General features: G+C 42.9%; 1 protein-coding gene across 4 annotated transcripts in view; it reads left to right on the forward strand.

Annotated features, from left to right (window-relative positions):
- MAPKAP1 (MAPK associated protein 1) overlaps positions 1-27,878 on the forward strand; it is a 235,563-nt gene that overhangs the window by 200,077 nt on the left and 7,608 nt on the right. For all 4 annotated transcript variants that reach the window (XM_068552244.1, XM_068552245.1, XM_068552247.1 and 1 more), the window contains one exon: positions 6,102-6,239. In XM_068552244.1, the coding sequence (XP_068408345.1) occupies positions 6,102-6,239 (138 nt within the window). The remainder of the gene's footprint in view (positions 1-6,101; positions 6,240-27,878) is intronic.

Below are 27,878 nucleotides of genomic sequence, written 5' to 3' on the forward strand. Positions count from 1 at the left end.
TGGAGGCTGCTGGGAAGAGGTTTGCCCTCTTGGTGATGGGAGGTTATTGCAAGGATTCGTGGGGATGAGGGCATTGGTCTTCCCAGGTGGACAGTTGTTCTGGATCCCGGTGCTTCCAGTACTGGGGTATAGAGCCTGTCCCAGAGAGAATCACCTCCCACCCCCACCCCAGACTAGCGCCGGGCAGGTCCCTTGTTCCTATCCCTCCCAGGGCTCTCTGAGCTCACTCCCCTGTCCTGACCCTCATCACTGGGTCTGTATCACATCCCTTAGCCCAGTGCCTGACTCCGGGTAACAGTAGTCATGAGAAGTAGTCGTATATGTCACTAGCTATGGATTAAGCACTATTCCAAGCACTTTTACAAGTCTTACTTCACTTAATCCTCATAACAAGCCCATGAGGTGGATTTTATTATCATCACCATCTATTTATAGCAACCTTCCCAAAGTCACATAGTTAGGAAGTAGGGAAGCTGGTACCCGAACTCAGGACTCTGTGACTCCGAAGTCCCCTGTTCCTAACCTCTCTGCACTACTGCCTTTAAATGTAAAGTGGGGTGCTACTGCCTTCCTGGCAGAGATGTGGTGCGCTCTCAGTAAGTTGCTACACACAAAAGGACCCAGCGCAGGGGCTGCCCAAAGTAGGTACCCAGTCTGTGTTAGCAGAAGATGATATACAGGGCTCATTTCCTCTTATGGAAATCTTTTGGTTAGCTAAAACAGACAAGGGTCTCCTTGTGATAACTCTAAAGCATTGGACAAATAGTCTCCCCAGAGAGTTGTATATACATTATAGTTGCATTTTTGTTTATTTTGAGCTGTCTTGTTAAGGAAGGATTTATATGCTGGCGTTGATGTAGGACAGCAATCAGGCAGTGTTTTCTGCCTTTGACAGTTGGTGTGATAGTTTGCTTCCAGTGAAGTTTGACTCACTGTATCTGGAAGCTGTCAGAAGTGGGAACATGAAAAGGTCATGACGGATGGCTTTGGATAAGTGGGTTGGGGAGGAGAGCTGGTAAAGGAGACAAATGGCCCCCTTGTTTCCGAGGGAAGGGGCTGACCCTGGCCACTTCGGGCCAGCCCCCATCCTCTCCTCCTCCTCACCGGCTGGGCTGCTGGGGTGGAGCCTCCCTGGGACCGTTTGTCAGAGTGGCACCGGCTTGGGCATAACGCAGCTCCTGGGAGCCCTTCCCAGCAGCCCAGCCCCTCAGGGACTGGAGAACTGCTAGGTGGAAGTAGTCTTCAGTTTAAGATCACTTCTCATGATTACCAGTTACAGAATTCAACATACTCACTTCCTCACATTTTAAAAATTGGGAGGGAATTCCCTGGCGGTCCAGTGGTTAGGACTCCACGCTTTCACTGCCAGGGGCGCGGGTTCAACCCCTGGTCGGGGAACTAAGATCCCGCAGCTACATGGCGTTGCCAAAAATAAATAAATAAAATAGAAAATAAAAATTGGGAAAGAGTACTGAATTCTGAAGTAGAAACAAACAAACCAAACAAAAGTCAACTTTTAAAATGATGTTTGTTTTTATTTTTGGTGAAATTTCTACTTTGGAAAAATATAGAAAAGAAAAGAATGTAACCCCACTGGCCAGAGTTGACTTGACCACTCTTACCAATATGAAGCATATCCTTTTGATCTCTTTTCTATAAATATTTTTCTGTCCTTTTCACCTAGTGTCATAAGAATTTTTCCAAGTCAGAGCTTTTCTTATACATAATTTTTCATGGTTGTATTGTATTCTGACATGGTTGTATTAACTCTTGTTGGCCATTTAAGTTGGAGAAATGTAAACTTAACAAAAGCCAGCTTCCCTTGTTTTCTTGGACGTATGTTTATAATTTGAATTACTTTAAAATAGTGCATAAATGACACTTTAAGGAGTGCCTCTGCCTTTCCTTCAGTGACTTTACACAAAAACTTTTCAGAACCATGCTCAGTGGTCAAACAGAAGAATAGTGGTAGGATTTCATGCTCCAGTTTGCCATGTATGAACAAAAATAGGTGTACATTTATTGGCACATTTGAATATTATTTGTTCCTTGGTGAAAATTGAGAGAGGAAACTAAAGACTAGGTGGGCAGAATTTCTTATCACATCTTCTCGACTTAGCTGAATGGGGCCGTGCAGAGCAGTAGAAAGTATCATACTTGGGAACCAGATGGCTCTGGGTATGAACACAGCTTTCCCACTTAAAAGCTCCCCAGCCTTGGGCTTCCCTGGTGGCGCAGTGGTTAAGAATCCACCTGCCAGTGCAGGGGACACAGGTTCGAGCCCTGGTCAGGGAAGACCCCACGTGCCGCGGAGCAACTAAGCCCGTGCGCCACAACTACTGAGCCTGTGCTCTAGAGCCCACGAGCCCCAACTGCTGAGCCCGCACGCCTAGAGCCCGAGCTCTACAACAAGAGAAGCCACCGCAGTGAGAAGCCCACGCACCGCAACAAAGAGTAGCCCCTGCTCACCGCAACTAGAGGAAGCCCACGTGCAGCAACGATGACCCAACGCAGCCAAATCAATCAATCAATCAATCAATCAATCAATCAATATCCCCAGCCTTAGACAGGTACCATCATCTCTCCTAGCATATGTTATGTAAAACACCTCACACAGTTCCTGCAGAATAGTGCAGTGGCTGAGGGGACAGATTCTGGAACCAGATTACCTGGCTGTCTTCAAATTCCAGCTTTGCCACTTTGTAGCTGTGTAAACTTGGGCAAGTTACTTAACCTCCCTGTGTTTCAGGTTCCTCATCTATAAAATAGGGAAAAACATAGTAACCAACTTCATAAGGTTGTTATGAGATTTGAATCAATGCACACAAAGGATTTCTAACCTTTCTGGCACATAGTTGATGCCAGTTAATGCTTCACCGCTCTTTGCCCCTGACCTGGCCTGTAGCACCAGCCTCCAAACTGGTTTCCTCTCCACCAGGCTGCCTCCTCCTGTTTGCTTCCCGGCTGGATTCCACAGACTCTGTCTTCAACAGTAGTGGGGTCTGGGTGTGCTCAGGAAAATGGGCTCCGGCAGTGGGCTGCCACTTGTCCAGCAAGAGCGAATAGGGTCCTGTGGGGCCGTGTGCCCTGCTTTAAGAAGCCGGACTCACATATCTCGAGCAGGGTGAGGTTATTTAATGTACAAAAGGATTTTTCCCATCAGGAGAGATTCCCCTACAGGTTTCTTTAAATAGTGACTCCTCTAGGCAGGCGAGTGTTTTACAGATCATTAACTACTTGACTGAAAGCCTGCAGGGCAGAGAAACTTAAAACTAAAGTGTTGGGAGCCCCTGCCAATTACAGATCAATCCAAAATGAAGATAAAGTATCTCTGAAACTAGAAGTCACTGGGAAAATGTGATTTGATTCAGAAAGAAATCTGATTTCCACGCATCTCTTTTGGAACACACCACTTGTTTAAACGGTGTTCCACCTGCCTGCCTGTCTTGAATCTAGTGCGCTCGTCTCCCACGTCTTCATCCCCAAACTGCAGGCTTGGGGTTCCCCTCTGTGAACAGTGACTGCACAATAACCCCAGGAAAGGGTGTCTTTGGGAAAGTGTTCTTGTGGCCGAGCAGAGCTTAGGCAATTGATGCAGAGATACAGCCCATAATGGATGAACTATACAGTAACAATTTGCAGATAAAAATAATAGAAGTTAAAGTATACTTTACATGATAAAAGAAAGATGAAAGAGGACGAGAGTCTGTTATATCTGAGATGGTTACAAAAGTCCTGCTTTGTGAAGTAGGCTCTGTTGAAAAGATTGATGCAATGGGGAGTGACCTTGGCCTGGAGCAGGAGCTGGTGATGTATGTGTGCGCATCCCTCTGCTAAATGGACCCAGATTTGTAGCACTAATATACATGGGAGCCCAGAACCAAACCCACTACGGCAATAAATCAACGGCCACTTTGGGTGTCATTTCTGGTTTATACTCCACTATTGTTCTATCACTTTAATTCATGTCACTATCATCTTTTCATCTGGAACAGTTTTATATAATTTTCCAGTGGAGTTACCTGACAAATCCTATCAAATTAACAAGCTACATTAACAATATTGACTGACTACGGCTTCAGGAGTTGCAGGGCCGTAGAACAAAATTTTAAAACCGTGTCTCTCTGATGATGATCTTTCCCCCTCCCTTTCTGAGAAAGGAATATGGGGCAGGGTTTATTGCACATAAGAGATCTGCACATTTATTTTGCTCTGCTCATTTTGACTTTTATAAATGTCAAAACAAGAAGCAGAAGGGAAAAAAAACACTACCAACAACCACGGTGTAGGTACTTTTCTTCTTTCAGGGAACTATAGAAATGTCCAGATCTTTAACATTTAATGACCAAATTGGAGGGAAGAGTGTAACTGGGTAATCTATTTTAAGTGAAATGTAATAAAATTGGTCTCCTGATACATTCTCGCCCTCCTGAAATCATCTAGACCTGAACGTCCAGAGTCAATTGGGCTTATGACGTTATGCCTAATTGAAATACGGTGTTCCTGAAATATGTCTAATGACAAATTCCAGCATTCGATTAATAAAAAATACCGGTTGTTCGTCTTTTCCAAAGACCACACGGTAATGACCAGGGTTAAGCAACTGAACTGCAGTGTCTCCTTCAGACAGTAGGCGAGACTCTTCCGTAGTCTGTCCAGTCTTCTGCCTTTGTCTGACTGCTATTTGGGATTTCTGTATTCATAAAGTAAACTAGAGATGAGTGTGTGGCAGAACTATTCACTAGGATTTTGTTTGTTTCCTTTTTTAATCTTAAATTTGGTCTGACTGTGGTCATGGTGTTCTTTTGATTTTTGTTTTTTAATTCAGCTATTTCTTTTACCTGCCTTATCTTATGGCCTACTAAGTTTTCTCACATTATATTTTAAAATTTCTAAGTGTGATCTGTAGGATGAAATATATTAATTCTGGTTGTCTTTTCTGTTGCAGTATGAACACTTGATTGTTTTAATTATTTCTTACATTTTTACTTCGTTTTGCTTTTTTTCACTTTGAGCCTGACCTTTAAAACTGTGGCCTAAAAATTAATTACTTTTAAGATTCCATCTGGGGTCCACTCTGGAAGGATATTGAAGGGTTTTGTTTCACTTCATGAACAGATTCCTCGATTTTCAATACAAGGAAAAAGAGAGCATCTAACCAAAGCCTTTGTGTCGGGCTGGGCACCTTCTGGTTGGTGATACCAGGAGAGCAATTGCTGTGTGTTTCTGCAGTTATCCCAGGACACCCTCCATCCCTGGCGTCACCTTGCTTCTCCTAACACCTTTGCTCCCAGTCACTGCACAGTGTGTTATGTCTTTCACAGCTCTGAAAATGAAACCTGAAGTCCCTGTAGTTAATGTTCTGGATTCCTGTTAGAAAGTCTTTGTTACATAAAGTGCACACCCAGTGCTGTCTCTCCATCGGTGGAGAAGCAGTGACCTCCACAGCCTGAAGCCAGGCTCCAAGACTTGAACTTGGAATGTTTAATGTGAAGGATCCTTTGATCCTCCTGTAACTTCCTTTAAATACAGTATGGATAATTATTTAGTGTCAGAAAATTATTTAGTAAGAGAGAGAGATTTTTCCTATTTTTAGTGTGCAAGATTTTTCCAGATCAGAAACTCTTCATTGGTAGCCTAGCTATTTAGGCATAGGTGATGTTACAGCTTATCTGTCCAACCCAGATCTTCTAAAACAAAACAAAACAAAACAGAGACCACTGATCAAAATTGTTTAAATGAACCTTATCTTATAGTAACTATATTTCATTAACAATATGTAGATAAACTCTATATTGTATCTGTGTTATATCTAAGGAGGTAAGCTTCTTAATAAACTTTTTATATGGTTTTTGGTTGTTCCCCCTCCCCTGCTCCGACCCCAGCTCACCCACCCAGGAAACCAGACTGTGCAGCTTCTCTGTGCCATTTGGAGTCTCCTTATGTCTGTCTTAAGAAGCCTGTGGCATTCCCCAAAGCCCTAGAAAGAGCTCATGTTCATGCAATTTAGGATTTATAAGACAGGTCAAATGATTACACTGAAATCACTTACACCTTGTACTTCTTGTGGCTTCTTTTTTGTCCTCCCCTTGGCCTTACAGGTATCTCTGGAGACAAAGTAGAGATAGACCCAGTTACGAATCAGAAAGCCAGCACTAAGTTTTGGATTAAGCAGAAACCCATCTCAATCGATTCTGACCTGCTCTGTGCCTGTGACCTTGCTGAAGAAAAAAGCCCCAGTGAGTAGTCCCTTTTATTTATGTCTCCTTCCCCTCTTCCTCCCTTCCCTTCTGTGTGCTGGGTACCGGGAGAATATATTGCCACTGTGTCCTTTTTTCCTTGGGTCTGTTTAATTCATTACCAGAAATTTCTTTTAATTAAATGGGATTGTATTATGGTGCCCAGAGCCTGACATGGGCCCCTGTTCTGTTCAGTCTTGACGGCAGTAGAGAACCTCACAGTGGTTCCTGACCTCAGTAGCCCCCCGCTGAGGGCTGGGGGCACAGGGGCAGATTCCTGACGGGAATCTGCACTCACCAGAGCCCTCATTTCACTTTGTGCTCCCTTCCCCTTCCCGTTTGGGGTACTGGACCTGTCAGACCTGGACCTGCCTTCCTTCCTTGCCAGATCGAGGGAAGTTGGAGGATTTCCTGTGGCGGCTGAAGACGAGACTTAGATATCCATCATGCCAGAGGTGTCATCACCCTCCAGATTATTGGCAGCTGCATGACCTACCAGCTCGTAATTAAACTCCTGCCTGGTCCTGCAGAAGCGATCACTGCTGGGTTGGCACTCCTCTGTTTAAATTATCAAAGTAGATATAGTCTGGGTGTATATTTTAGCATGTTATGTTTTTGCAGTTAAGTAATTGAGTGTAGCCTTTAGATTAATCATTTTTAGGGCTTCAGTCCCATCAAGAGGCAGAAAGGACACAGATGGCAGTGATATTCCTCCATGGAAGAAAGGATTTGTTAGTTGCCTGGAGAAGGCTATAAGACAGTGGTTCTCAAATCCAGTGCGTTACCAGCACTGCCTGCAGAGCCTATTTAGAACGCAGCCACCCAGGACCCACCCCAGTAGGTTCCGATTTAGTAACTTGGAGTATGACCTAAGCACCCAATTTGTGTTAATCCCCTTTATTCCAGTGTCTGCTAAATTGGGGAACAAATATAAGGAATGACATACTTAAAAGGAACAGTAAGAAATCTAAAGGCCAGCAAGTGTCTATAATATGGCTCAAGTTTTTGAGATGAAACTGATTAAACAGGGGCCTAAAGAACAAAAACTCGGCCTGCGGACTGGGCACATATGCCACTTGGCCTCATTTATGGTTGGGTATTTAATTGTTTTGTCAAATCCAGCAGTGCTGGGCTACATGGTCTCCTCTTTTCAACTCATTAGCCTACAGCTTAGCAAGAAGGGAGAACATAGTGGTGCAGGGGAAAGGAGTAAAGCCATGCCCACCCCACTTCCCACCATTCCTGTCATCCCAGTGAGTCCTCGATGGCTTGCAGAGGCAAGATGGCTGCCAGAAGGAGTGGTGAGAAAATCGCCTGCTACTCTTGGGCCCTTGCCCCAAGGCAGCCAGATTCCATCTGCCTTTAGATAAACATCTTCTTCCTAATTCCTCTCACTCCAACCAGTCAACCAGTAAATATTTCATTGTTCTAGCGTCTTTCTTCCCAAGAACTCAGAATGCTTTGAAAAGTAACATTTTATAAATTCTCCATGTCTCTGAGAAATGAAAGGCAATCACTTACACATTGCATAGGGGGATAAACTGGAGTGGAGAGGTTAGAGAAAGAGCTAGAAATAGGATTCAGATTTCCCTTACATTCACACCAAGACCCTCACTGTGTCCAGGAGGGCTGTGATTCAGGCACCAAACGGTAAAGGATGTAACACACCCAACCTAGGAGGGAATGAAACAGATGCACAGCTACCACCTTTCTGTTGCCTCTTAAGGTCATTCGGTCAAAAAGTAATGTAATTATCACACATCTGTGAGAGCGAGGCCAAGTTCCAAGCATTAGGGATCCAGAGCAGATGTGGGCCCCACCATTTCAATACGACTGTATTGACAGTCGAGCAGGAGAGTCTTTTGTCGTATTCTTAGACCTACTGAACGGTTCTGTGTAAAAACTGCACATGTAGGTTTTATAGAGGTTTCCCCCTCTCTCACTCTGGCCCCAGAGATCTAGAAGTATGACCCTTTCCTGAACAGAGAGGCACACTGCCTGCCCCAGTAAGATACTTCCTGAGTCCCCGTCCCCACCACAGCACTTTCAGACCTTGTCCCTCAAAGCTCTGGGTTCTCAGGGGCCGGTGTGTGTGTGTGTGTGTGTGTGTGTGTGTATTTCAAAAAATGTTTGAAAGTTGCAGGCTCACAGAATAAAATTCAGACTCCTCAGCATAGCCTTTACAGACCTTGACTCCTCCAAGCTCATAGCCCATAATTTCTCATCCTGAACTTGAGCTGTGGTCACTGTGAACTACTGGCACACGAACACACCTTGAATTTTGTGCTTCTGCTGTTCCCACTGCCAGGAATACACCTCCACCCTGACCCTCTCTTTAATTCACGGACACCTCCGTTTCCTCACTCCCGGCCCACTCATTTTTCAAGATCCAGCTCCAGTGTCAGGCTCTCTCTGTACTTTTGCCCCCAGGCGTTTGCACACACCTCTGGTAAAGCAGCTCACACACTGTGCTGTGTTTACTTGCGGTCTGACCCTGTCTCCCACCCCCGCCTCCATGCTGAACTCATTGACCAGAGACTGGTTTCTGTATTTTCGTTCCCTAGCACAGTGCCTGCAGGGTTGTCCTCAGTGAATGTCTTGAAATAGAGCTTAATGAGGCCAGAATTGAGAAACCGAAAGTTATTCAACATAATTTATGCTGTGAAGTGCCCAAAACAAAGATGTATTAAATGAATCAGCTTGATGCTGTTATTTTTTTTTTTTTATGATTTCCAGTATCTTCATCAAATTAATTCATTGACTTAATCTAAAGAGTTCATCTTCAAGAACATCATCAGACCACAGAATTAATCTATGGGGCTGCTGCTTCTTCTTCTTTTTTTAAAGGATTAATGGTAACCCTTTTTATCTTTTGTGTCTGTTGAACCTTAGAAAAAAGTTATTTTAACAGCACTAAAGAAATGAAAGTCACTATATTTCATAAGTTTAGCCTGTGATTTTTATCAGCATAGTGATGTATGTTTGTAGCTGAGTTTACATCAAAAATTATTCTTGGGGCCTTCTTAAACGAATTATGGCAAAGAGAGAGAGTCTAGAAGTAGATAAGGTTTTTGATTTCTGCAGTATATTTCCTTTTTCATGTCTTTATCTCTCATAACACAAGTGTCTTGCCAAAGACTGGAACGTGTGACCAACTGGAATAATTTAGTTGTGAAAACAGAGCAGACATGTTATTAAACAGCCTTCTTTACAAAAAGGCACTAAGTGTTGGGAGGATAATGAAGTTGTCCCCAGTCTTACTTGAGACATGTTTGTCAGAATTTTGAACAGAAAAGAAACGGTTTTTAAAACCTCGAATATGGCCAGTTTGCAGTGTTTATTGAAAAAGCCGCTGTCAAACCATTAATTTGGTCGTCATAAAGAACACAACTCAAGTTTAATTGATGCTGTATCCAAAAAGTATGTGAATAGCTGACTTGGCAAAGGGACTGAGCATTAGAGCGCCTGCAGTGAAACACATAATTACTTATATTGTGGAATCAGAAAGACCCAGACTCTGAAGCCATACTCCATAAATAGCAATTCTATGGCTCTCTTTCCTTCCCCTAACTTCTACCTCATAGGCCATGTCCTCATAGGGAAGATTTATTGCTCTGTCCCTGTGAGTGTTTAAGACCTGGAACTTAACGACTAAATAGATACATGCCTTTAAAAAAAATTGTACATATAAATATGGACTCTTACAAAAGTTAGTTGAGAAAATCAGTGTGTCAACAGCCCTGAGAAATTAAGAACACATTCTGCCTTTCTAGATTAAAAAAAGAAAAAAAAAAAGCTGTACGCTGCCATTATTATTCAAATCAGTGATTTCTAAGTCTGATTTTGCCACTCCTTAGGATATCTTTTGCTGTTTGAAGGATGTCACAAACCTCTAAAAGATGAATTAATTCTAATTTCATTTTAACTGAACAAAGACGTGTACATCATATAGGAGAATGTTTCCATCAGAAACGACCATGGTTAAATTGTCTCAGAAATAATTCTCCATCCTTATACAGGTCTAGATGTAGGCTTTAAATGCAGTGGACACTTTTTTTAAGTATTGGCCTCAAATTCCAACACTGAAACAAAAGAAGGGGACCTTTCTGTGAAATTAGCACCCGTCGGGGACTCTTGGGCTGTATTTAAATAAAGTACCAGACTTAAGTGTGGCAGGTCTGGTTTTATCATAAGAAGGTCGTGCAGGTTTAGAGTCTTTAAAGGAAGCAGCCTATCATTAAGAAATCATATTTAAACTTTAATAAAGTAGCTGTCGTCTTTATAGCTGAAAAGAGCTCTGTATCTCAATTAAGTATAGATGATCTAAAATCTTAAGGAAGTAACATAATAGAGGTAACCTGATTACATTCTCTTGCAATAGTATAATTTAAAGGAAATCAGATTCTGTTGATGCTGGTTGTGTTGGTGGGGGATTGTTTGTTTGGTTTTTTGGTCCAAAACACTGTTTGGATTCAGGGCAGGAACTCTTTGAGATTGTGAGTTAACCACAACTGCAGGAGACGGTTAAGCCCTCGTGAATAGAACCTGCTGGATATTTGAGATGAGATTCAGTTAAGGTTATGAGTTAAATTAGCTGGGTTTATTGGTGACCTCCCACTTAAATGAATCTTTCTTTTCATAAGTACTTGACAAGATCTGTAAAGTAGTGTATTTAATTTACTAATTAAATTAAAGCTACTGAATAATGATTTGTCCACATTGATTTAGCTTAAATAGAAAAGACCAGCATTGTTGTGATCTTCAGCAACCTTAATGGCCGAGCCAGTTAGACACAAAGGCCTCTTGTGTTTTATAGGTCAGAAGGACATAGGTAAGCCCAGGCTGTAATTGAATTGCCTGCACTGCACCCTGCAGTTGCAGATTTCCTTTGCCTTCCCGTTCCATTGTTGCACTGGGGCTTAAGAGAATGTTAACGTGGTAATAGGCACAGGGCCTTCCCCATTATACGTCTTGCTATCGAGCGGTTCTGCATGACTAGTTAAAGAAGATGGCAAGAAGATTAATGAAAGCAGGGCTAATACAGAAGGGGCTACTTTTGCAAGACTTCTACCGAGGAGATATTAGAGCTGAACCAGAGCTTGGCTTTTTCTTTATCCTGTGACCTTTGAACCTGCCTTACTGTTGAGAGCTGCCAGGGAAGTCGACATTTTGATTGATGTTGGTACACGAGTCAGTCTTTCCCATTGAATTCCACATCTGCACGAAAATAGCTTTTCCAGCAGAATTCATACTGGCTAGAAGTGATAGCCAAATTGATGGCCGAAATGCTTTTATGTCGTTTGCATTTAAACCTAAAGGTATTTGATGGTTTAATTCAGTATCCAGTTTTCATAGATCATAAGCATTCACTTATATGTTCTTAATGGGTTTATCAACTCATGGTGAAAAACCAGTATTAAAGAGTGTTCAAAGATTTGCAAACAGAGCTCCAAGGAGGCGTTATGGAGGAGTAAAAGCAGTCATCAAACAAACCCTTCACCATTCTTAGAAAAGAAAGATCAGTCTGAGGGCCCAGGCAAACTGACTTGGAGGTTTTTGTAAATAAAGCAAAGTGTCTGTTTTTGGAAAGCTTTCCATGGGGGAGTCTGAAACCTTGCCTCCGCACCCCACCTGAGCCCCAGCTTAGAGGCTGTCTTGATCCATCCAGATGCTGGGTTCCCTGACCTTGACCTTGGGACACTAACATTCCATCTGAAAGGGATTGTTATGGTCTGCTTATAAGACAATCCAGTGCAGGCACGAACCTCTTCATTTGTTCTCACTAATTTTGTTACCTTGTTTGTGGAGCTGCAGGCCTCTAGCGTGTGTGCGTGTGTCTGTGTGTGCATCTGTGAATGTGCCAGTGTGTGTATCCCCCCCCCCCACTTCTCCCAACAAAGGAGAGCAGGGAGACCGGGAAAAGGACTCAGGTTTTGTACTAAAATCAACTTGGGCACATCACAGCCCATACACTGAATCCTCTGACCACCTGATTTCTGCCTACTTGACAGGGGTAATTCTAGCAGAGAAAACACACACACACACACACACACACACACACACACACACACGTTGACGTGACAGGTATTCCAGTTCCTAGAGGAGAGGTACCCAGGAATTTTGTCATATTCTCTAGATGCTCGTGAGAATGTGTGAGAGAGAAATGAGGGTGAGCATTCAGCTACCGCTGGGTGAAAGAGCTGCACCCCAAGGTGGGTGGGTGGGTGAGTGTCCATGGCCATGCTGGCATACTCTATGCCTCATAAGGCGCTGGCATTTATACTCACATCCTCAGGTTCTGTCGATTCCCAGGGGGTCCAGGCACTTCAGACATCAGGTGGGCAAGCTATGTTGTGTTTTTATTCTCTGACAAGGACTTACTTCATAAGTTCCAGATCAAATACGGTAAGTACTGCTCGATTACAGAACACAACAGACCCTAACATATTAAATGCCCCAGTTATTGAATTGCCTTTTCATCAGAGTACTCTGGAGCACAGTCAGGAGTAGTAGGCAGTGCCTCGTCCTTTTAACAGATATGTTTCCTAGCCCTATTAAAAGGGGTCTTCATCTGTCCTGTCAAAGGGAGTCTGCTGGGGTTTTTTAGTTTAATTACACTATCCAATTAAAACTCCTTGCTGCATTTGGATGCGCCTCTCCTTGGGCCTGAGTGGATATGACATTTACAAGGCTCGCCTTTCAAGCAGACAATAGTGTGATTGATGAGGTGCACGTTCAGTGAAGGAGGCGAGTGCCTGTGGAAGTGCCGCTTAGTGCATTTTGATTTATTTATCATCTTCTTCCAAAACAAGGGAGCTGCTGAGAGATGGGTTCTAGGCAACAGGGGGACCACCTCAGTTTTTCCAAGTGTGTGGGAGGGAAAGAGAGACCTGGCGTGTGCCACAGGATAAAGGTGGAGAAACACTGTAAGCGTGGGGCCAGACTGCATTCTCAGGTTCTCTGACCCAGTTTGGTTTACAGTAACCTCAAGCTGTGATCTGCTGTGAAATAGGCCATCACTGTGTTTCAGGGAACAGTTGCTGCGGCTGGATAACATTGGCCAGACCCCTGAGAACTTAGCCTGTGGGAGCCAACTCAGCATGTGTCCCGTTGACTGACCTGGTCATTATTAACTGACACCTGACGTTTGCACTGGACATGCCTAGTTATGCTCCCACCTGCATCCTCCAGCAGTCCGGCAGCTTCTGTCCAGGGGCTACAGTCAGTGCTCAGTGGCTCTTTCTCTCACTCTGCCTGAACTACACTGAACATTTAAAAGTTGCTTCTAGGGACTTCCCTGGTGGTCCAGTGGTTAAGACTTCGCCCTTCAACACAGGGGGTGCTAGTTCGATCCCTGGTTGGGGAGCTAAGATCCCACATGGTTTGCGGCCAAAAAAACATAAAACAGAAGCAATATTGCAACAAATTCAGTAAAGACTTTAAAAATGGTCCACATCATGGGACCTCCCTGGTAGTGCAGTGGTTAAGAATCCGCCTGCCATTGCAGGGGACGTGGGTGTGAGCCCTGGTCCGGGATGATCCCACATGCCGCAGAGCAACTAAGCCCATGTGCCACAATTACTGAGCCTGCGTTCTAGAGCCTGCGAGCCGCAACTACTGGGCCCGCATGCCACAACTACTGAAGCCCGCGCACCTAGAGCCCATGCTCCGCAACAAAGAGAAGCCACCACAATGAGAAGCCCGTGCACCGCAACGAAGAGTAGCCCCCGCTCGCCACAACTAGAGAAGGCCTGCATGCAGCAATGAAGACCCAACACAGCAAAAAAATAATACATTAAATAAATTTTTTTAAAAAAGAATAAAAAAGTTTCCTTCAATTAAAAAAAATGGTCCACATCAACAAAATTAAAAATATAAAATGAAAGTTGCTTTTAGAATTTGGAATCAACCAAGAGCAAGTGAGGCTCTAACAAAGAGATATGGAGGCACATTGGAGAACTTCTCAGGGTTGTAGTGAAAAGGCAAACCCAGCATCTTGTTCTTAACCTACTATTCTGTGTACCCTCAGCATATGATAGATGGGACCAGTGTGCTTGTCTCTGTAGTTCCTGGAAAAGAGGTGTTTTAGTACAGTGTGTGGTCTCTGGAAGGGTCAACATTCTGAATTTAGGAGGCAGGCAGTTCTACTCTGAGCCCTAGATGGATGATAAAAACCTTCCCATATTCATTATCAGGTACTACAGTTGCTCATGGGGGCTGTTGGAGGCATGTTTGCTCACTGCATGACATACAAGAATGTCTATGTTTATGAAGAAGATTGGCTGGTACTGAGACACTCAGTGGGTTTTCTTACATTCTGTGTAAACTTTCTTCATTTTTCCCTAGGACTTACTAATAAACGAGAAAGAATTTCCTTGTGTTGATTGGAATATTGATATCTGTTAGAGTAGAAAACATTTCGGGGGTATCATCTTTTTTTCCTCCTTGGAGAAGCCTTCTTTTTGCTATTAAATTTTCACTTAATTGTTGACTTGGGCCTTATAGACCCATAATAACAAAACAGTTATGTAGGTATAATGGAAAGTTTGCAGACATTTACATTTTCCTAGATTTTTTTTTTTAAAGTTTAGTATTAGTTGTTTTGTTTGTTTGTTTTTTTATACTGCAGGTTCTTATTAGGCATCAATTTTATACACATCAGTGTATACATGTCAATCCCAATCGCCCAATTCAGCACATTTTCCTAGATTTTGATTACCATTTCCTCAAATTCTTTTTTTTTTTTTTTTCCTTGATTGTAACATCAGAAGAGATCCGAATTGAGAAGAGGGTAAGGGCAGAGATTGTTTCCTACTGAAGAAATCTGTGTGAAGATTTCTCAGCTGGATAAATGATTGGAAAAATCTGTTTCCCTTGCCTCCTGCCAAGCTCCAAACTGTGTTTTCATAATAAATAAATGGAGTGCTTAGATTTTAAGTTATTCTTGTAGACATGGAAAAGTAAGCCATTCTTTCATTAAAATCAAAATATGTATTGCTTACAAGACTCCCCATAGGCAACTTCCAGGACAGGGTAACTATAGCCAGATTAGCCCTTCTATCATAAATGACTGGAAAACTGCACAAAATATAAGAAACTGTTTGCAGACATTGAAAAACAGGCAGTAGGGGACTATGAGCCCTGAGAGAAGGGCAACAAATGAGCTGAGACCTACTATCACTTCAGCTTTCTTCCAGGGTTTCCCAAGGGGAGCATAGCAGTCTCACTGACCTGGGAGACACAGATCAGAGTTGGGGGAACTGAAATTCAGCAACTGAAATTAGCAAAATTAAGTATGGAGAGGAGGGAGCTATACTGAGAATGAGCTCTAGAAAGATGCCTTTTAATCTTCTGTTGTATACTAAGCTGTGTGTGCCTCTTGTGGGATCTCACGAGTCTGGTCAAAGAACAACTACTGGGGAGCTATAAACTAAAGTTCTGGCCAAAACTCTAGTTCATAGCTCCCCAGTAGTTGAAGCATCCAGGACATTTACTAGTAACTCTGGAAAGGCCGTATCTTAGGAGCAAGGCTAAACTAGCCCTAGATTAAAGACTGCCTTAATTCTTTTTTTTTATAAATAAATTTATTTATTTATTTTTGGCTGTGTTGGGTCTTCGTTTCTGCGCGAGGGCTTTCTCTAGTTGCGACAAGCGGGGGCCACTCTTCATCACAGTGCGCGGGCCTCTCACTGTCGCGGCCTCTCTTGTTGTGGAGCACAGGCTCCAGACGCACAGGCTCAGTAGTTGTGGCTCACAGGCCTAGTTGCTCCGCGGCATGTGGGATCTTCCCAGACCAGGGCTCAAACCCGTGTCCCCTGCATTGGCAGGCAGATTCTCAACCACTGCACCACCAGGGAAGCCCAAGACTGCCTTAATTCTTAATAAAGTTTTAAACGGAGTCTTGAAAGGATCAAACTGATCCACATGTAAATTAACTGACTGCCAGAACAAAGCCCAATATTATCTAAAAGATGATGACAAAATGCAAACGTCCCACACTCTAACGTTCATAGTGTCCAACTTTCAATAAAAAATTATGAGACATGGAAAGAAGCAGGAAAAAATGTGTCCTGTAACCAGGAGAAAAATCAGTCAATAGAAGCAGAGTCAGAAATGGCAGGGATGATAGAATTGGCAGATAAGTACTTAAAAATTCATATTATAAATATGTTCAAAGACTTAATAACTCAAAAAGAAGAGAAATGGAAACTTTAAAAAGAACCAAATGAAAATTCTAGAGCTAAGAAATACAGTACCTGAATCAAAAAATTCACTGATGGGAGCAAATCAGGAAGATTAGGAAAAAAGGTCAGAGTGTTAGTTATCTATTACCACATGACAAATTGTCCCAAAATTCAGTGTCTTAAAACAACAATAACACTTACTTTCTTACAGTTTTGTGGGTCAGGAATCCAGCACAGCTTAGCTGGGTCCTCTAGCACAGAGTCTCTCACCAGGCTGCAGTCAAACTGTCAGCCAGAGCCACAATCATCTCAAGGTTCAATAGGGGCAGGATCTGCTTCCAAGCTCACTGAGTAGTTACTAGCAGAGTTCATTTCTTTGTGAACACCATCCATTCCTTGCCACATGGGCCTCTCCATAGGAAAGCTCACAAAATGGCAGCTGGCTTCATCAAAATAACCAGGAGCAGGAAAGTACTAGGAAGGAAGAAGTCACAGTCTTTTATAACCTAATCTCAGAAAAACATCCCAACACTTTTGCTGTACTTTACTCATCGGAAGTAAGTCACTAGGTCTAGACCACAAACAAGACAAGGAGATTACACAAGGCTGTGAAAAGCAGGAGGTGGGATCATTGAAAGCCATTTCAGAATCTGCCTATTGCAATCAATGAACTTTAAGACGAGACAATAGAAAATATTCAAAGTGAAGCACAGAGAGAGAGAAAAAAAAATGGATGAAAAGAACAAAGCCTGTGGAATAATGGCAAGTGTTCTGACATATATGTAGTTGGAGTCTCAGGGATGGTAGAGAAAACTGTTCCAGATTTGATTAAAAATATCAATCTACCAATCTTGGACGTCCAAAGAAGGCCAAACAGGATAAATACAGAGAAAACCACATCAAGGCACATCATAATCAAATTGCAGAAAACCAATGATAAAGAGAAAAATCTTATAAGCAGCCAGAGAAACCAAGATAAGAATTATTGCTGACTTCTCACCAGAAATAATGCAATCCAGAAGACAATGGAGTGACATCTCTTGCTAAAGAAAAATCTTGTCAACCTAGAAGTCTATATTTAGTGAAAATATCCTTCAGAAATGAAGGTGAAATGAAGACATTTCCAGACATTCAAAAAATAAAAGAATTTGTTGCCATTAAACCTTTACTGTAAGAAACATTGAAGGCTGGAGGGGGAAAAAAATACCAGATAGAAACCCAGATCTATACAAAGAAATCAAGAGTACTCAAAATGTCACCATTAGCAACTATACAGAATGAACAAAGAAAAAGGAAATAAGTTAGACCTCTTTGAGTGGGGATAGACAAACTCTGGCCCATAGGCTAAATCCAGCCCACCACCTATTTTTGTATGGCCTATGCACTAAGAATAGTTTTTAACATGTGAATATTTGCAATTGATTTGATGATATGGAACATTAACTTTGAACTCCATTTAAGTGAAATGTTATCCACCCCCCCCAAAAAAAATACGTCCTTCTCAGAAGTAGCCTGTAGTAACCCCAGAAAATACATTTGATTATTATATTTTGAATTTTGTCAATTAAAAAACGTGGAAATTCTTTTTCTCTTGTTACATAAGTATCTATAAAATATCCTTAATTTTGCCTCTTGGCTCTCTTAGCCTGTCTGGAAAAGTTTGTTTATCTTGGAGAGTGAGAGCAAAAAGACAAGGGAATCTACCATGTGCCAGGCAGTGTCCCAAGTGCTTTATATGCACTACTTAATTCTTGAAACAACCCTCTGAGGTTTATATACATTTATTGTAGAAGTCTCAGATTGTTGATTTTTATCCTAGGATTACTTAATCTTAGCAACAACTCTGTGAGACAGATATTATTCCCATTTTATAAATGAGAAAACGGGCTCAGAGAAGTTATGTAACTTGCCTAAAGTTATATATAAATGGTAACAGAGGTTTATATTCTTCCCTCTGCCACTGACACAAAGCCAAGTCACTTAAACTTCTGTGCTTTATGGATGGAAGAGTATCCCTAGCTCCTACTCAGTCTATGAAGTCTTATTTCTCAACAAATTTTAACCATGCTTCGTTATCTGGTTTCTCTTCCTAAAGGATATTAAATGCAGAAAAATAGAAGGTGGAAAAAGAATTACAGAACTTAATAATAAAGACAGTAGGAAGTTAAAACTAACAAGAGTTGACCAAAAATGAAACAAAACAAAAACTGTTAAAAATCAGTCCAAGAACTCAAAAAGCACAGTAGTATGGTAATATGGAACTTATTACTATTATATTATGGAACTTAATATTTAGTGGTGATATGTAGAGCCTTTTGCAACTCTGAAGAAATCATGATATTCAGTACTTATAAAGATGGACATGATAACACGGTATTTATTTTCCTTATACTCTAATACAGGAGGAAAATTTATAATATGGACTTTTTAAAATTTTATTTTATTTATTTATTTTTTTAATTTATTTTTGGCTGCGTTGGGTCTTTGTTGCTGTGCGCGGGCTCTCTCCAGCTGCAGCGAGCGGGGGCTACTCTTCGTTGCGGAGCGCAGGCTTCTCATTGCTGTGGCTTCTCTCGTTGCGGAGCATGGGCTCTAGGCGTGCGGGCTACAGTAGTTGTGGCATGCGGGCTCAGTAGTTGTGGCTTGCGGGCTCTAGAGCACAGGCTCAGTAGCTGTGGTGCACGGGCTTAGTTGCTCCGTGACATGTGAGATCTTCCTGGACCAGGGCTCGAACCCGTGTCGCCTGAATTGGCAGCCGGATTCCTAACCACTGCACCACCAGGGAAGCCCTATAATATGGAATTTTTATGCTTAAAATGGAAAAGGTTGTTTGTTTTTGTTTATTTGTTTGTATGGTTTTTGCCCAAAAGTCACCCTAGCTCTCTGCTCTAAGGATTGGATAGCTGAGGTTTTATGTAATTTAGCTCCCAAGAGAACTTGCAAATTCAAGGTTATTACAAACTGAGGACAGAATTTCCAGATACAGAATTTGTTTCTTGCTTCTCTACCTCTCTAAAAGCTAAAGAATAAAACTCAACAAATACTTGGTTACTGAGATGCCATATGATATTTTGTTAGAACAACTTAACATGAATTGAAGCATCAAAAGACCCCATAAATATTGCTCTTAATTCATTTCCTGACGTACACAGAAGCACATCTGCTGCATACGAGGGTAGAATACTTGTCTCTCAAGGAAAAGCACTTGTCTAATTGTGTGAGTTGCAAGCTGAACTAACCGTTTATTTCATGGAACACCATTTCTACTTGAAAGAAAACTGACAAACTGTAGTTATTCAAGCCTAACTATTTAGCATACATTTTCTTGAAAATAAAGGAAATGAGCCTGTCACTTCAAGGAAAATAAGTTATTATTTGATGCCAATGATGAAATTCAAGCTTTGACATGAAAATAAGAATTTTGGAAAATTTGTATCCATCATTGTGAGCTTCTCATTGCTTAAAGACTTTTCTGGGGACTTCCCTGGTAGTGCAGTGGTTAAGAATCTGCCTGCCAATGCAGGGGACAGGGGTTCAACCTCTGGTCTGGGGAGATCCCACATGCTGCGGAGCAACTAAGCCTGTGCGCCACAACTACTGAGCCTGCGCTCTAGGGCCCGCAAGCCACAGCTACTGAAGCCCGCACACCTAGAGCCCATGCTGTGCAACAAGAGAAGCCACCTCAATGAGAAGCTCACGCACCACAACGAAGAGTAGCCCCCGCTCGCTGCAACTAGAGAAAGCCCACGCGCAGCAACAAAAACCCAGCGCAGCCAAAAATAAATAAAATAAATTTATTTTAAAGAAAGACTTCTGAAGAGATCCTTGGTGATATTAATGAATGAGATATTTTTTGATATTGTATAATGAAATGTGTCAACATTTGGAAGACCTGCATAACTCAGTGAACCAATATTTTCCACACTACTGCATGATGTTACAAAATCATACAAGAGTAAAAGATTCATTCAAAGTGCAAGACAGACCAATGGATTTTAATGTACCAGAATATGAAACTTTATTCATGTGGTTTTAGGTTCCACATTGCAACTGATCTTTAAGAAGATACCATTTATGAAGTTTGGTATAATATCAAAGAATGTTTGCAAAGAAGAATATTAAAATATGCCTCCCGGGGAATTCCCTGGTGCTCCAGTGGTTAAGACTCCACACTTCCACTGCAGGGAGCACAGGTTCGATCCCTGGTCAGGGAACTAAGATCCCACGTGCCACGTGGCGTGGCCAAAAAAATAAATTAAAAATTTTTTAAAATATGCATGCTTTCCTAAAAACATATCTGTGTGAGACTGACTTTTCTTCATATGCTTCAACCAAAACAATCACAACAAATCAAATGCAGAAGTGGAGAGTATAATCCAGCTGTGTTCTGTTAAACCAAATATTTTACAATTTTCAAAAATATGAAGTAATGCTAGGCTTCTCATTAAACCTTTATTGTTTGAGGAAACATAAGGGTTTTGCCATTTAAAAATATATGATCTGTGTTAACTTGTAATGAGTTTATTTTTTTTAATGATTTAATAGTTTTTTTTTTTAATAACAGTGATATCTGTTTCTCTCTTCTTACTTTCTTTTTATTTATTTATTTTTGGCTGCGTTGGGTCTTCATTGCTGTGCGCAGGCTTTCTCTAGTTGCGGCGAACGGGGGCTACTCTTCGTTGCAGTGTGCAGGCTTCTCTTGTTGCAGAGCACGGGCTCTAGGTGTGCGGGCTTCAGTAGTTGTGGCACATGGGCTCAGTAGTTGTGGCTCGCAGGCTCCAGAGTGCAGGCTCAGTAGTTGTGGCACACCGGCTTAGTTGCTCCACGGCATATGGGATCTTCCTGGACCAGGGCTCAAACCCGTGTCCCCTGCCTTAGCAGGCGGATTCTTAACCACTGTGCCACCAGGGAAGTCCGATTTAATAGTTTTTACACTTCTCAGTTTTAACTTCTAATATAATAAATATTGATAGATATAATCCACATGAACAAAAGCTTTTGGGGCTCCTCAGTAATGTTTAAAAGTGTAAGGGGATTCTGAGACCAAGAAGTTTGACAACTGCTGATTTAGGGTCTTGAAAATCATCTAAAAAGCTTGGACTTTATTCTGAAGACAATAGGAAAAGAAACACTGTAGAGTTTTAAGTAGGAGAGTGACATGACCAGATGTGTGTTACAAAAGGATGACTCCTCTCGGTAGATGTTTGGATCTGAAGAAGACATGACCAAAAGTAGGAAAACCAAGAAGAGGCAACAGACGGTCAGGACCTCGGTGAGGGCTGTGGTCACAGGATGGGAAGGGATGGAAGATGAATATATGAAAACTATTTAGGGGACCAAATGCTTGGAACTTGGTGAGTAGTGAAGCCTGCAGTTGGGCTAACAGACCTTTTGATGGAAGGGGAAATGCAGAATTCACTTCTGGATGTGCAACACTGCAGGCCATCTGGAGATGGCAGCTGTACTCACCGGTTGGCTCTGAAAGTCTGGAGAAAGGTCCGAGCCAGATATCTGCTTCGGGATCATCAATATCTGGGTAGTAGTTAAAACCTAAGGGGCAAACCTGACAGAGGAGAAATGGAGTTAAAAGAGATGAGGGTCAAGGACAGGACACCGGGGAAGACCATTATTTAAGAGAAAGATAAAGGACAAGAAGGTCACAAAGGACATATAAGAAACAGATTGACTGGAGAAGTCAGTTGAAAAATCAGTTGACTGTGGCTTCATGGGAAGAGAGGACTTCAGAAGTATCAGATACAGCTGAGAAGCGAAGCAAAATAAAAGCCGAGAAGTATCTACTGGATCTCTCAACACAGAGGTCGTGGTGACCTTAGCAAGAGTGTTTTCAGTAAATTAGAGGAAGGAGGGAAATCACATTGCCATGGGAGTTTTTATAATCAGAGAGCTTTAATTATGTTTATAGGAAGGAGCCAAAGGGGGGGAGGGGGTGAATGACACAGGCAAAAGTGTAAGTGGATCAGACTCTGTCCCTGCTCCAGAGGTCAAAGTGGTCATTACAGTTACTGGGGCCTCTGCCACCGTCGGGGCGCTCAAGAAGGAGCACCAGCCTCTGCCAGTTGAATTACATTGAACTGAAGCTCCTACAGGCAGCTGGGAATGCTGCTCACAGCGGAGACCAGACCCGGAGGGGGTTTTCAGCCCAGAGACCAAAGCATCCCAGGCCATCCATTTCCCACTGCAATGAAGAGTAGCCCCCGCTCGCTGCAACTAGAGAAAGCCCGCGCACAGCAACAAAGACCCAATACAGCCAAAAATAAATAATAAAATAAATAAATAAAAGTTATTTTTAAAAAAGGGAAATCCAATGAGAGCTCTCCACCCACTTCCAAGCCAGAGGGACCAGAAAAGATCAGACCCTGGAAACCTATTTTTTTAGAAGTATCCATGCCTGATGTAAAGGAATTCAGAAGGAATCCAAATACTCAGAGATGTTCTTCATAGGCTTATCTATAATACTGGCAATTTTATTAGTAACTTAAATGCCCAGCGGAAAGATAGTAGCATGAACTGAACTGTGGCACACAGGTACTTGTTGGAATAAAATACAGCTGTTGAAAAAGATGGTTGTGGAGACTATGTAGCAACAAGGAAAAGGCTATGGTAAAATGTTAACAACAAAAATTCTCGGCAAGTTTTACTATACAATCTGATTACAGCTGTGTGAAAACAGACATGTGAGAATGACTAGAAAAGAGACCATGGATGTCATTGTGCCAGGATGTTGGTATTATGGGGGTGGAGTGTGGAAGTTTCTCCTCTGTCTTCTAAATTTCTAGTAATTTTAAAATATATTTTATAATTTTTTAATTGAAAAGGAAAACCAAAAAAATCAAGTTTATTTTTGGCTTTCCTGGCAAGTGGGACACCTGGGGGGTTTTAGACAAAGGTGGGCCTCAGGCTCAGTTTGGAAGTCCGAGCTCTGACCAGTCATTGCCAAACACAGTCGGTGCCCGCAGGTCGTTTAGAAGGGAGCCTCTTTTCAAACAACAATCTCTGTTCCATTTGCAGTGGAAATCTGGGAGCACTTCTTTTAGCAGCAATGTATGCGCTGCTGGCCCTCTGCTTAAGCTGTCCCATCTTGTGATAATAGCAGCTTTTTCTGAATGACCACTCCCCTCAATTGACCAGAAGACCCTGTTTTTTCAGCACAGCCTCTGATTTAAGTTAAAACTCATAATGCAGATGATAAATTACAGCACGAAAGCTCAAAAGTCTCCGCTTCTGACACCTGTACTGCTAATTAGTTTCTGTTCAGTGTTACATTCCATCTTCTCTGTCTTCTCTGTTTGGAAAAAAAATACATGAATGTAAATACATTTTTACATATCCAGACTTCCATTTCAATATTCAGAAGCAGATGTATAGTTTCAGTGCCCTGAGCAAATCTGGATATGTGACCGGGGCTTAGATGCCACATTTTATACCCCATTATATTGCATTTTATTCCTACAGCTCTATAGCAAGTCTGCTCAAAGAAGGCCCAATTAAAAACCAAATCGTCAGAACAATGAGGATATTATCGTCAAACATCAGTTCCATCACAGTTGTAAGAATGATGGCCACCACCCATTGAGCCCCCGCTGTATCCAAGTGCCATGTGAGATGCCTGATGGATGCTGTCTCCTCTCGGGCAAACCTTGGCCCCTGGAGGGACAGTGCCTCCGACGGTCCCGCCACTAGAACACAGCAGAACTGGATTTCTTCCCAAGTCTCTGACTAGCACTCACACTTTCCCCCTCTGCATCCGAGGCTTTTGTTATGGCTCAATTTCCAAACAGAATTTAACAACCCAAACAAAATAATTTGGACTAATTGCAATATTAGACTTTGTATTTTCTTTTAAATCATACTGATACACAGGCTTACCTCAGAGACATTGCAGGTTCGGTTCCAGACCACCACAGTAAAGCAAGTCACACAAATTTTTTGGTTTCCCAATGCATGTAAAAGTTATATTTACACTAGTCTGTTAACTAGTCTGTTAAATGTACAGTAACATTATGTATAAAAAAAAATTTACAAACCTTAATTTTAAAATACTTTATTGCTGAAAAATGCTAACCATCATCTGACAGTGCAGGGTTGCCACAGACCTTCAATTTGTAAAAAATGCAGTATCTGCGAACCACAATAAATGAAAGCACCATAAAACAAGGCATGCCTAGATCATTTTTCTCAACTGGTATTTTTACAAAGACAGTTTACCCCTATGGCTTACTCATTCCCTATGAAAGGTGCCGATGTTCTTTGAGTTTCCAAGGGTAACCTGCCCACCTCTGATTCCCTCTAACACCCCAGGACAGTGCCCTGATGGGCTGCAGCTGAGGAGGACATTGGACCCCTCTTCCTCCTTTACCTGAGGTGAGCCTAGAGATGCCCGAGGCTGATAAAGGTTTGATAACAGACTTTTCTCACTTTGTGTTCCTATTCTGTTCAGCTGGTGTTGAAATGCCAGTGATTTCTTCCCAGACACCTCTGGTGGAAATTTACCACATAGCATAAACTACTCATGTTTATTGATAGATCCATTTCCAGAAAGAGGTCAATTAACTTGTTACACTTTAATGTATGGGCTTTGGATTAGGTGAAATACAAGTGTGATTTCTGCTTATTAACTATTCTATTATAAAAGAATTCCCAAGTCCTGCCACTGTTACCTTCTCTATAGTTCTCAAGTCAATCCCTTTCTCAGCATCCTTTTTACTCCTGTCTAGCTCAAAACTGAATATGCTTCTACCTGGATGACTGTGGCAGCTGGTCCCCTGCCTCCAGGCCCTGGCGAGCCAGGGTGAATGCCCAAAAGCCCAATTTGACCATTTACTTCACTGCCCAGCTTACACTCCACTAGTGGCTCCCTCAGCTGTTGAATCCAGTGTTCCCAGCCCTTTAGTCTGCCCTGTGTTACAGCACCTCCTGCCCGTCCACTGTTGGTGAACCTGTCTGCTCGGAGCTCTGGCTCGGAGGCGTGCTACCTCTTGCCCCTGTGTGTGTGTCCACGCTCTGTCCTCGCCCTGTTGCATCCTTCTCCACCCCACCTTTACCCAGCTGACCCCCTTCCTCCTCTAAGGCTGCTCAGTCAGGCATCAGCTTCTCCAGGAAGCTGTCTCTGATGGCCCTTCCGCCACCAGGCCAGCCACCTCCCCTGGGGCCTCCACAGCATCTCCCTGAGGTCACCTTCTTCGTCATGCTCATCATACTTGTCTCTCAGTGTTCCCAGTGTTCATTCCTCTGGCCAGCCAGCAAAACAGGGACCCCTGGAGCCAGGGGAAAAGCCTCACAGCAAAAACTCTCTCGGAGCGCCTTGGCCCCATGCTCCGTGGCTCCAGCACGGGTGACAGCGTGGCTCTAAGTTAGCTAGAGCTCTCCCTCCGAAGTCCTCCCACAGAGCAGGAAGCGGCCGTCTGCTGTAGCTGTCCCACCACACCGCACCCGGTTATTAGCTGTATGGTAGTCTATCTGTGGCTCTGTAATAGTTGCAGAAGGGCTGAGCTGTTGAATCCTAATACAGGTTCTCCAGGTGGTGGTCTGTCTCCCCTTCCCTCAGTGATGTGAGCGCTCTCACTGGAAAGCACAGATAAGTCAGAGGCTTCAGTGAGACGGTCAAGGCTGGAACTCTCCATCACTCTGACTTGCTTCCCTCTTCCTTGGGGGTCTGGCAGGAGTGCTGGGGACAGGCAAAGGCCACACAGCCTCCTAGCTCCGCACAGTACACGGGGCGTGGTGTCTGTAGTCACCTGACCCAAATAGGCAGCCGTTCCGGACACTCGATGTGGGATGATTAGTTTGTTTTTGTCCTATGATTGGTGTGCAGATGAACCACAGGCCTCCCCTCCATGAGCCCGTACCATCCAAGGGGATGATGTGGAGGCTTCCTTCCAGAGGCTCCCAGGCCCCTGCAGACTGCATGTCACGTGTGCCATGTGTAGATTTGGCTCTTCCTAAAGAGTGCAGGACAGGTTTTTTTGTTTTTTTTTTTAAATGTAATGAGAGATTCCATTTACCCTTTTTTTTTTTTTTAAACTGTTCTTAAATTTATCTATTTATTTATATTTATTTTTGGCTGTGTTGGGTCCTCGTTTCCGCGCGAGGGCTCTCTCCAGTTGCGGCAAGCGGGGGCCACTCTTCGTCGCGGTGCGCGAGCCTCTCACTGTCGCGGCCTCTCCCGCCGCGGAGCACAGGCTCCAGATGCGCAGGCTCAGCAGTTGTGGCTCACGGGCCCAGTTGCTCCACAGCATGTGGGATCCTCCCAGACCAGGGCTCGAACCCGGGTCCCCTGCATTGGCAGGCAGACTCTCAACCACTGCGCCACCAGGGAAGCCCCAGGACAGGTTTTTAATGGTGTCCCAGTTGTTCAGGCGAAACATGCTCTAGTATCTTGAGGTTTTGGATTTGTTTTGTCAGTGACGAGCGGGAGCAGGTGGACTATAGACAGTCCATGAGATCACTTATCAGAGTGGTCACTGAACCCCGAAGCTTCGGGTCCACAGACCTCCCTAAGACCTTCTGGTCCTTTTTAGCTGCAGGCACTGGTGTCGGTGTCTGTGTCTGTCATGGCCAGGTGTCAGCAGGAAGGCCTCCTAGAGGGGGTGTCTCTGTTTGTCCTTCACAGCCCTGTGACCTTCATAGACGGCTCTGCTTGGTCACAGCATGGCCAACAGAGAGATCTGCATTGTTCTTCCACACAGTGATATCACCATCAAGACTCTGACATTCTGAGCTGAATCCTGTAAAGATAAAAGAATACACACATACACTCACGTCCATACATACAGATACATCCATTCATGTGAGATTCACTTCTCAGAAACAAGTAATTTATATATTCACAGAATGATTCGCTTTCAGCTAAGAATTCTAACATTTTAGTACCCCGATTTAGAATCAGGCTAAATTTGTCAAGTGACGGAAAGCGAGGTTTTTCAGAAATTATTAGCTAATTTTTTCAATATTGAATTTATAGTCACGAAAAGTATATCATAATGATGTTTCCAGGATAAAATACCAGCAGCTTAACTTTTCTGGCCACAAACGTACAGCATATATCAGTTTATTTTTGAAGATCTGAAGAATTAGCTACTGTAAATAAAGTTTCCAAGAAGATTTCTCCGGGAAAGAGGTGAACTTACAGTAATATGGGTGACACGTTATTAATTAATAACTATGACCAGCCGCTGCTTTAGTTAAAAGGACAACGGATGAGAAGGCCTAATAGAAAGGATGTGCTGAATTTTAATCTCACAAGCGCTGAAGTCTGCAGAAAAGACGAGGAGTTGTTTCTGAGGCTGGTAGGAGGAAGCCTCTGGGTAAGATGTCACCAGCTGCTGCTTGGTCTGGGAATGTTTACTGAGCTCTGACTACACGTCTCTCTGGAGCAGTGCTCCTTTGGTTGCCAGTAATGGAAACCAACTTCAAAATAGCTTAAGGAGAAAGAGGA

The sequence above is a fragment of the Eschrichtius robustus genome, chromosome 10 (assembly GCF_028021215.1).
Source record: "Eschrichtius robustus isolate mEscRob2 chromosome 10, mEscRob2.pri, whole genome shotgun sequence".
In the NCBI taxonomy this organism is placed as follows: domain Eukaryota; kingdom Metazoa; phylum Chordata; class Mammalia; order Artiodactyla; family Eschrichtiidae; genus Eschrichtius; species Eschrichtius robustus.